The sequence below is a fragment of the Salvia splendens genome, chromosome 17, assembly GCF_004379255.2.
Source record: "Salvia splendens isolate huo1 chromosome 17, SspV2, whole genome shotgun sequence".
Classification (NCBI taxonomy): Eukaryota; Viridiplantae; Streptophyta; class Magnoliopsida; order Lamiales; family Lamiaceae; genus Salvia; species Salvia splendens.
This window is the reverse complement of record NC_056048.1, coordinates 24460487-24471724: the sequence shown is the minus strand read 5'-3', so window position 1 is coordinate 24471724 and position 11238 is coordinate 24460487. Positions and strand designations below refer to the sequence as shown.

At 36.3% G+C, this 11238-nt stretch overlaps 1 protein-coding gene across 3 annotated transcripts; it reads right to left on the bottom strand.

The window, feature by feature from the left end:
* Nucleotides 1-9325, bottom strand: LOC121774867. 3 transcript variants are annotated; one of them, XM_042171753.1, is made up of 5 exons: nucleotides 9311-9325; nucleotides 8004-9218; nucleotides 1280-2259; nucleotides 660-824; nucleotides 1-579 (listed from the first exon to the last, which is right to left on the bottom strand). In XM_042171753.1, the coding sequence occupies exons 3-5, from the start codon at nucleotides 1577-1579 to the stop codon at nucleotides 232-234; spliced, it is 813 nt and encodes a 270-aa protein (XP_042027687.1). In that variant the 5' UTR covers nucleotides 1580-2259; nucleotides 8004-9218; nucleotides 9311-9325; the 3' UTR covers nucleotides 1-231. The 3 variants fall into 3 exon arrangements, with proteins under 3 accessions (XP_042027687.1, XP_042027688.1, XP_042027686.1); XM_042171754.1 differs by lacking the exon at nucleotides 9311-9325 and adding an exon at nucleotides 4541-4584 and having other exon boundaries at nucleotides 8004-9274; XM_042171752.1 differs by lacking the exon at nucleotides 9311-9325 and having other exon boundaries at nucleotides 8004-9274.
* Between the last annotated feature and the right edge of the window lie 1913 nt (nucleotides 9326-11238).

Below are 11238 nucleotides of genomic sequence, written 5' to 3'. Positions count from 1 at the left end.
TTGAGAAATATACTAAAATAGAGCATAGCAATGCATTGATCACAGAGTTTCAACAATCCCAATCAATTCAAAACAGCAAAACTTCAAAACAAACAAGGACAGATAGATGGCATATCCAAAAGATAGAAATGGTCTTAGCAAGTTATAAATAATAATGTCATCAGTTCACCTTATGAAGCTACCTAGTTTTTGTTTTGATGATAAGAAAGAGCAAGTAGAAGAAATATCGATTTACCGTCCATATTCGATAGATTGACCGGCTGTACCCGAACCACATTTCCAAAACGAAAAGTCAAACATCTTGACTGTTCCAGAAGCAGAAGCTAAACCGATGGATATAGAAACTGATTCACATGCTAACTCAGCGTCGTGCAATGTGTAGAACTCCTCCAGATCCAGCATTTCTTCCTCTTGCGTGATGTTTATCTTCTCTAAAAATTTTCCATTCTCAAGGAAGAATCTGATAAGCTCTACCAATTTCTCCGGGTCGTAGACCGTAAAAATCTCAATTTCTTTCAGCTTGTGTGATATCATAGGGACGTCGATTTTCCTGGACTCCCAACTGATTATCCCTGGGAGCTGAAGCATCATCAACCATATTTTAGTTATAAACATACACTCTACATGCTTCAAATAATATGGTATCAAACAATCTGTACCTCAGTGAATCGGATACATAGAGTTTCAAGATTACGAGAAAGCTGGAGTAGCTTTATTAGACCCTCCATATGGTCCCCTGTGACTTCCATATCAACCTTCAAGCTGCTCAGACTGTCGAGAGGACTGAAGTCGCCAGCGTATTTTTCAAATGCAGGAGAGTAGTACTAACAAAGAAGAAAGCACATGATAATTACATTTACAGATATGAATATCCATCACCAACTCGTATGCAACTTATAAGTATATAGTGATACACACAACTAAAATAAATACCCTTAAAATCTAGCAAATTTAACATAGTGTTGAGAAGTGAATCATTCCAAATTCGTTCAATAAGAAGTTTTTTATAATGGACATCACAGTACTAAAAGATTGTTCAATCCCTGAAGCTGCACAAAACTACCACTAACATGACTCTAAGCTGCACAAAATTGCCACTAACATGTCTCTAAGCTGCACAAAATTGCCATTAACAAGTCTTTAAGCTGAACAAAAATACCATTAACATGTCTTTAAAATGTACAATTATGTCAAAAGTATTGCAGAAATTCAAAATTAGAAGATAAAAAATGGTAGTAATATACTACTACCATTACTATAGTATTTAATCTACACATACCAGGACAAAATTTGGCGACACTGATAACTCCTGGACACGACGAATACCTAAAACCATAGCACCTAAGTCCCCTGGTGTATTTTGATATCGGAGCTCAATGGAGGCATTCTTCAAAAATAGCATATCCGAGGATTGACTAAGCTGTAGCACTGGCCCGATATACCAGAAAGATACAAGGTTTGGAGTATGAAGTTCCAGCTCACCGTCGAACATGCACGTATAATCCCACCAATAAGGGCCATTGTTTACAAAGTTGAAAGTCCTAAGCTTATTGGCAGAAATTTTGAGATGGTTTCTCATCACAAAACAACAATGTTCCAGAGATAAAGTCTCAAGAACACCACAATCACTGAATACATTCGCAGCTATATCAGAATCATCAAACTGGACCCCAACCAAATTTAGGGTCTTGAGATTTGAAAAGCTTGTCAATGGTTGCAACTAAACCAGGCTATTCACGCCCTGTATAAATGCGTCAACGTGAGTTGGTACACCACAATAAATTGGACACTGCAGGATTCCATATCCAGTAAAAATATCAAGTTCTTGGACTTCTTTCAAAGCGCAAAGATATAAAAGCGAATCAAGCTGAATGGTATCACAGACTTCACAGTAGAGCCGCAGTCTACAAATGGGTGATCTGATCACGATAGCGCACTTGACAAATACCCAAAATTTTATCACACATTCATTGTAACTTAAATTTAAGCAGCGCTCCTGGTTCCAGAAATCTCTAAAATCGAAGTTCAAGCATGGTGTTGAATGACAGAAGTATCTCCATTTTCTTGACAGCAAACCGGTTTTCACAACTTCATTCATGCTGAGAAACGATAGAATGTGGTCTAGGATTTCAGAGAGCAGACTACTTAGCCTGTCATGAGATTCCTGTTCAATATTTTTTTCATTCTCAGTTTGTGTCCATTTTATATTTATAGTCGAAATCCCCATTTCTTCAAATGCAGCAAATAGTGCACTTATCCCTGCAAACAATAGAAGAGCTTCTATATTCATCAAAAAGATTTTTGTTTAATACCCACAACAAATTAAAAGACTAAAAATACCCTCATGCTCCGTCTAGTATCATGGAATTGGTACCGCAAAAAAAAGGATTTTAATTGAATTACAATTCCACTTCATCCCAATTCCACAATTTGAATTCTATATCAAAAGTAGATAACTAGAATTCCAAATAGTTACTATAAATTAGGCATATATTGCACACAATACACATATTGCACACAATAAACACACAGTACACACACTTTTCACACACATTGCACACATATTGCACATGGAAAGACTATTTTTGACTTCTCGAGATAACCTATAGAGGGGAAGAGAGGGGGCAGGGAAGAAAATTCAGCCAATTGAGTAGCGGAGGTAACAAGGTTTCACAATTCACTAATTATACCTAAAGAAAGAATATTTTGACAACGCGGATACAGCCCCTCCTCCGAAAAAGTTACTAAAGAAAAAGTTGGATACATCAACTAAATAAATTTAAAAGCGAGAGTACATAAATAGGAAGAAAAATCTGACATGGATCATGGTATTTACCACTGAGTCGTATCACATGAATGTGATCTCATTTATGCCAAGTTGCCAACCAACACGCTGTATTTGTTATTCCATTAGTAAAAGCACTACCTCATTTTATTTTACCAGAAAATACTAATTATGTATCTAAACAACACGATCTACATTTTACAGAAATAAAATTTAAATCAAAATGGTCTTAAATTAGAAGCAAATTGAAATCCATACAATTATATAATTCACTAAGATAATTATCTTAACAACAAGAAGCTCACTGCAAATGGAAATACAATTTTTGACTTCTCGAGAAAACCTATAGTGGGGAAGAGAGGGGGTAGGGCAGAAAAAGTCACTGTCAGAGATAACATCCAGATTGAATACATGCTTTACTTTCTAATACATCTCAACCAAGAATTTTTTTTGGAGAATTGTGTGGTGTTCACATTTCTATAACTGGATCTCATAATACTGTCGCTATACATCAATACCATGCCCCAAAACAAACTCAACATAAATGACCAAATTGCCGAATGCCTAAAAGAAATGTTCAGCAGATACAGATCCAAGCCTGATACGAGCAGCAACAACAAATGCAGATTGATAAAACAAACAATCAATTAATTATAAAGCCTCACGCAGAGACGAATATCTAAACAATCAAATGATCTACATTTCGTAGAAATTAAATTTAAATCAAAATGATATTAAACAGATACAGATCCAAGCCTGATATGAGCAGCAATAACAGATGCAGATTGACAAAACAAACAGCCAATGAATTATAAAGGCTCATGCATAGATGAATATCTAAACAATCAAATGATCTACATTTTATAGAAATTAAATTAAAATCAAAATGATCTTTAATTGGAGGCAAATGTATATAAATCCGTACAATTAAATAATTCAATAAGAAATTTATCTTAACAAGAAGCTCACTGCAAATGGAAAGACTGTTTTTGACTTCTCGAGAAAACCTATAGCGGCGAGAGGGGGCGAGGCAGAAAATTCAGCCAATTGAGTGCGGCGGTAACAAGGTTTTTCTCCAATCAATATTTATACCTAAAGAAAGAAAATTTTGACAGCGCGGAATTTTGACAACAAGGATACAGCCCCCCCTCCAAAAAAGTTACTAAAGAAAAATTTGAATACATCAACTAAATAAATGTAAAAGCGAGAGTACATAATAAGGAAGAAAAATCTGACATGGATCATGGTATTTCCCACTGAGAGGTGTCACATGAATGTGATTTCATTTATGCCAAGTTTCCAACCAATACGCTGTATTTGTTATTCCATTAGAAGCACTACCCCATTTTATTTTATCGGCAAATACTAATCATGTATCTATACAACGCGAGACGAATATGATTGAGTTAATAACTTACTGAATTAGCAATAACAGGCTATTAACAGCCAATCAGTATGAGACCATAAATCATTCTGATAATGTTTTTCAATGTCACTAAATAATGTGCTTTACTACATTATTATCTGCAAAATAAATAAAGAAAGAAAATCCTCTGCGTCTAATATCCCTTCTATATTTTGGAACACAGAGATGTTTAATGTTTCCATAGACTCTCAATGGTTAAAATTGAATATCTCAGGAGTTTATTCTATTAAATTGTAAATCCAAAAATAATTTAGAAATAGACTATCAAATGTCATTCAAAAACAAAATACTTCTGCTGAGCATTTCAAATATATTAAGCAGAATCTTACCAAAACATGAAAGATACAGTCTCATTTTAATTTTAGCACTTGCACTTCCACACCCATGCAAAACAAAGATAACAAAGTCTATCATACAAATTAAGATATGATTAAAAATATGTAAAAACTTTCACATGTATGAAGTTGATGTCATAATTTATTAACTAAGAGCTAACTGCGTTGTATTCTGCCAAGTAACGTAATTTAGCTTGGTTTTTGTAGTTTATGTGTCCTAGTACACCCATCGTCTACAGGATAAAAATATAGGGAAAGGAGAAAAAACTCCCTCAATTAGTATTTAGTGGCAGCAAAACTAGAAAATGTCTGATAAAGAAAGGATAATCAAGGAAATGTAAACTACAGTTGGAAAACAATAAGAAAAACTATTGGCATAAATTTTTGGATCCTTGAATGGCTAGTTTATCTCTGTACTTGTTTTGCAAAAATCTATAAATAATGCATTGCTACATAAGGTTGTCTGTAAAAAAAAGTAGGAATCAAGTTACACTAAAGGAAAAAGACCATGAGACTTGATGGGGATAGGGGCAAGGTACTCAATCTCATCTCGGATTATTATTTACCTGTTTTTATTCAATTCTCTCCAATTGAAAAGAAAAATGATCCTTTTTCTACACTTTTATGCCTCTTTAACTCCATCATATATGAAGTAAATAACATTTAATACAACTTAGCCACTAACACCAAATTAACGAGAATACCCTACATGATAATTCATTATTTTCTTTAGAGCCAAAGACTATTACATTCATATATCCTGAGGACCAAAATGACCAAGTGTAGATGGCAATGATTCACATAGATATGTTGCGCAAATCTGATAAAGAAGAGATGCGTACTTAGTCAGTGTTAGTTAGGATTTAATTAGATTTTATTTATTAATTTACTTCTTTAATTAGTTAGTTGTTAGCAGATTTGAATTTTGAATTAAGTTGTTGCAGATTTCTCTCATTTTGTAAGTCTATATATTGAGGCTCTTTAAGTGGTGAAAACGATCTTTTGGAGAGATCAGAATTTAGACGGCGTAGCCGTGGCTTCCTTCGTGAGGATTGGCCTCCTTCGTGAGGATTATTTCTTGTCCCGGTTTGATTAGTTATATTGAGTTCCTTCCCTTTTTCGTTTATCTTCTTGTTCATTAGTCTCGAGCCTTTACTCCTAACAATTGGTGCGGTGAACGATGGTCAACTCTCGGGGAGATTCACGCCTAGACGGTTTGGAGAAGGCTACTGAAAAACTCAACGCCCAGCTCCAGCAGACGAACGAACGGGTCTCGGCATTGGGGTCAAAACTCGACTCCATGATAGAGGAAATGCGTGCGGGTTTCGCGGCCCTCAACCACAAGTTCAGAGCAACGCCGGAGAACGGTGCGTCCTCTGAAAATCGGGAATCTAATTCGGTGTCAGCCGGAAACAAATCAACGTCGCCAATGCCAACTTTTGATGGATCTGAGCCTCTCGTGTGGCTTGCGAGGGCAAACCAATATTTCCTCGTCAACAAAACATCATTGGATAGACGTGTCGACGTTGCCATGCTCGCCATAGACGGACCAGCCAAGCCTTGGAAGCAATTGCTCGTTCATCGCTGCCCCTCCTTATCGTGGGACAAGTTTGTTCAACAGCTCTTGCAACGTTTTGGTGATACCATCACATCAGAAAGCTGTGTCGCTGGCAATTCATCCAAGTACAGTAGTAAGGATCCTTTTTCTACTGTCTATGTTGCAAAAAACCAGCCAAAAATTCCACCCAGAACCAGCAATAATTCTGCAGCTATCCTACCCACCGTGACAACACCATTGCTGTCCTCTAGCCTGTCTACAACAGCCCTGCAGGAGATACCGCCTATTACCACGTCAACAATCCACCCTGATATCGATACCAAAGCGGACAATAAAACACCCCTACCCTTGGTAGTACAACAGCCTATTCATATTTCTGTTTTAGTGCCCCTGCCATCTCCTACCAATCCGCCTACACCAACAGTAGTGACAACACCGCTGTGGTTCTCGAGTGCTGATATTTCACTGTTTCAGCCCTTCTTCCCTTTGCTGCGACGTACAGTTCCTGCAGCTGCTGCCGGGCTGGCCACAATCATGTATCTACTTCTTCTTGTTCATGGGCACATTCCTTGGTTCAGCTTTTCACCTCCTGGCCAGAAGCATGAATGGGAGCCTCCACCGAACAATGTAATTGGTTTCAGTTTTGAGCTCAGCCTTGAGGGCAAGGCTGTTTTGAGAGTGAGGCAATTGATAAAGAAGAGATGCGTACTTAGTCAGTGTTAGTTAGGATTTGATTAAATTTTATTTATTAATTTACTTCTTTAATTAGTTAGTTGTTAGCAGATTTGAATTTTGAATTAAGTTGTTGCAGATTTCTCTCATTTTGTAAGTCTATATATTGAGGCTCTTTAAGTGGTGAAAACGATCTTTTGGAGAGATCAGAATTTAGACGGCGTAGCCGTGGCCTCCTTCGTGAGGATTATTTCTTGTCCCAGTTTGATTAGTTATATTGAGTTCCTTCCCTTTTTCGTTTATCTTCTTGTTCATTAGTCTCGAGCCTTTACTCCTAACAAAATCCTTTTATGTTCTTCGATCAAGAACAGGCTAAAGATACAGGTTCAAAAACCTAGGTAAATGTTTTAAACTATCTTGCACATGCAACATTCTAAGCATACTAAGCAAATTATAGTACTTCTAAATCAAGATCAGTGGGCGAATAAAGACCTAATTAGAGTGTACTTTGAACCTCATTTCACTGCATCTTTTCTCTTGCTATTTCAACTCTACATTCTTACACATTTCAAACACATTTCACTTCTTGTTCATTAGTCTCGAGCCTTTACTCCTAACAAAATCCTTTATGTTCTTCGATCAAGAACAGGCTAAAGATACAGGTTCAAAAACCTAGGTAAATGTTTTAAACTATCTTGCACATGCAACATTCTAAGCATACTAAGCAAGTTATAGTACTTCTAAATCAAGATCAGTGGGCGAATAAAGACCTAATTAGAGTGTACTTTGAACCTCATTTCACTGCATCTTTTCTCTTGCTATTTCAACTCTACATTCTTACACATTTCAACATTACTATTGTTTTAGGCTGTCTGCAATCATCCATAGATTAGAAAACTTCGTTTTTTTCTTTTTGTTTTTTCATTTTTTTTAGTACCTGCGGATTTTCTTTACAATTTGTCATCCATAAATAAGTGAAGAACTCATCAGACAGGTCATATCACAATCATTGAATATACGAGTAAAAAACTAAATGTGATTGTTAATCAAAGTTAAATTCCTTTCATATATGATAATACATCTATTGAAAAAATCACCCTCTCAAGCGACAAAACAGGAAACAGAATTGACAACTTATTGGTTGTATCCTATATAAAATACCAGGAAAATTATTTATAATAATATGTATTATGTTTACAAGAGAGATGTGAAGCAGTGTCCACATACCTTAGCAAGAAGAGTGGACATTGGACATAGTCACATCATCAAGCCCAATCAACCTTGCAGAACAAGGTAAGCGGTTTTTTATATCCACCCACAAGGTAAACATAGAAGGCTAGGTTGACTGAGACATTATCCGAAGAGACTGTGCATTCATCCAATGTAGCAGATAAAGAGCAAGTTCGGAAGACAAATCATGAGCTTAGCGTTGAAATATAGTCTACAACCCAAATTTTCTCACGGCCATACAGATTCGTGATTGTTAGATTCTTGAGTACTTCCTGAACCATCAATCTACTCAAGGCCCATGACTTGGCAATCTTATAAGTAGACATTCTTGTGCTTAAAACAATCACGTAAAAGAAATTTCTCAGCAACCTCACCTCATATGAGAAATCTCGTCAAGACTACTTTGGTTACTCCAAAATGCTATTACTTGCAATGAGATGTTTTGTTACTACAATGTAACCTTCCAATGTTTCACAAAGGACGCGAGGGATTAACTCATGAGCAGTGCAATCATCATAACGAAAGCAAAGTTCTCGAACCTTCTTCCCAGCTACAACATTGAGGAGCTCATTCAGCTGCTTCATTATGTGTTATCAGTACATACATTTGATCCTTATAAGTTGAGAGAGCCAACTCTTATAAGTAAACACCAATTGATAAAATCCCAAATCATCGAAATCCACTTCACAAACCAATATATGTTGAAAACAAAGTAAAGCATCAAAGTCCAAACATACTTCCATCTTTTCGACAGAAAGCCAATCCACACGGCATTTAGAAAATCAGTGTGGGAAAGCATGAATCTTGGGTTCTTAATCTGTTGTAAAGCGGAGGACATTTGCATGAACAAATTCAAGTATCCAAAAAAGCCATATTTCAAGCAGTCTTAACAATCGGCTACTCTCTGCCTATTAGAAAGAAAAAGAGCCCTAAATTCATAACAACACAGAACGCCTGAAACCTATTTCTGCAGCTCAAATATAATCCGTTGCGATCTCTTATCAATATAAAGGCATTACAAAAAAATCCATCTCCCCTTTCCTCTACAGGCATTACAGAAACCTGATGAAGGCTGAAGCAATGCCCCTTATTCGATTAACAGCAGAAGTGCACGGCCAACACAAAAAATTGAGAAATCGGCTGCATCCTGCAATGGTAGTGAGCCATGAGAAGCTTCATACTTCAGTCAATCGATCCAAATTGTGATCGGAACTGCAATTTTGTGATCGGTCATGAAAAAAATGACGCAATTTGATATACTCTGCTAATTAAATTATGGCAAATTGTTGAAAAATTACACGTACGTTATCAGATTTGATCATTGAATAATTTACGAATAAATCCAAACATTATTTGTTTTACAGTACCGTACAGATTTTTTAAATCTTGAACTAATATACATAACCAAATTTTATGTCTTTTTTTACATTATTTGCTTCGGGTTTATTGTTTTTACTTCTTTTTGAACGTCTTGGTTTTTTAACAATGACTCGCTGCAGTTGCAGGCTTGAACACGTCTCTCATAAAAAAACTATGATCATGCTAAAATCTTAAAATATTTGCTTGCAAATTGGTTTTTCGTTTGGCATAATTTTACGACGAGAACATAATTTGATTTCATATTTTCAAATTCATTTATCATGATGATTTTTCATCTAACCATGTTAATTTAATTATCAAAAGTCATTTTTTTTAAATTCGAGTATGGCACGATTGTTTTTGTAAAAATTATAAATGTATTTTGCCAGTGTATATACATATTAATTCTATGAATTTTTAGCCAATATATCCACGTATTAATCGTATGGAGTACCTTTTTTTATATGTATGTATACGTGTAAGGATGTGATTATATGAGGACTAGAGTTAGAAAATGCAAACTAATAATTATATTAAGGGGAGTAATTAATTGCTAACTCATCCTTTAATTGTTAACTATAACTAATTTAACACTATATCATTTTAGAAAACTTGTGGTCTATAATTTATATATTTATTTATTAACGAAATATTATTTTGCTTGGTAACTTTCCTGTTCTATTTTTATTTCTAAAACAACGTATTTATTTCAATAATTACTCTACTTGGCCAATCATAAATTTGATCATATTAATCTGAAAACGAGTAAACAATTCTATGTAAGTATTATTTTTAATTATTATAACTACATGCGATACAGTACAAACGCTGCTAATTTGAGGTTGAATATAAGTGCTTATTTTTATGCCTAATAATAATATTCTTAGCAAAATAATGTTGAATAATAATTTGTTATATTGACAAGGTTATGAATCTATGATAGCTTCAACGTGGCCTTTGTAATGACAAATGTAAAAAAGTCAATGCAAATTCAAAAGGCCACCAAATGTAGCCCTCTAAAATGTTAATTTTTTTTTTTGCTTTTTTTTAATGTTATTTTTTAATTTAATTTAATGTTATTAAATTTTAGTAGATTAATAATTTGGATAATAAAAATAATTTAATAAAGAGAGAAGTAGAGACAAATTTTCGTCGTACTATTAATAGGGGAAAATTCTACAACGAAAATATTTTAAAAACACAACATAATAATAAAAAGAAAAAAACGCCACCGCTTCCTACTCGGTGGCGTCATCGGAATCCGGCACATCTTCTTCACCTCCTCCACCGCCGCCGACACCGGCCCCACTGCCGCTTGCTTCGCCCGTCGCCGACCCATCGGAGAAGCCCAACTTCGACCTCAACCTAAGAATGAGGTCGTAGTACATCATCTTGGTGATAGGGTCCGTCGACTTCTCGTACAAGGACAAGTTATCCTGGAGTTGCTTCATCATCTACACCTCCAGTGTTTGAGTCAACGCCGCGGTCGGTGTTGAAGGGTGCGGTGTCGCCGCGCTCGCCCGAGAGACTTGGGAAGCAGATCTAGCTTCCCGGATGGCGGATTGTTGGCCCTGCGGGCGCTGGCGCCTCGACATTGTCGAGGGGGGACTCATCCCTCACATCGTCATTCAGGTCGAATGCACGTGAGTCGGTACCACTGCTGTACGTGCCGTCGGCCCCGATTTTTGTCCGCTTCCCAGTAGGACCGGTCTCATCGTCGCAGATCGCCTTGAATTGAGGGGAGTCTCGGAGAAGCATGTATTCATTCCAATAGGTGAACTTGGGCCAGCTTTCAGTATTAAACAACTGATACGATAACGCCCGTACGTCGCCTTCGCTGCGGCCGCTTTCGGCATTCTGGAGCTGTCTCTCG

What these genes read in the sequence shown, in the direction of transcription:
- LOC121774867 (XM_042171753.1), bottom strand. Translation starts at nt 1,579, where the DNA reads ATGAGAAACCATCTCAAAATTTCTGCCAATAAGCTTAGGACTTTCAAC. An exon ending in TGTCGCCAAATTTTGTCCTG is followed by an intron (nt 825 to 1,279) that starts GTATGTGTAGAT and finishes CTTCTTTGTTAG; the next exon opens with TACTACTCTCCTGCATTTGA. An exon ending in TATGTATCCGATTCACTGAG is followed by an intron (nt 580 to 659) that starts GTACAGATTGTT and finishes ATGATGCTTCAG; the next exon opens with CTCCCAGGGATAATCAGTTG.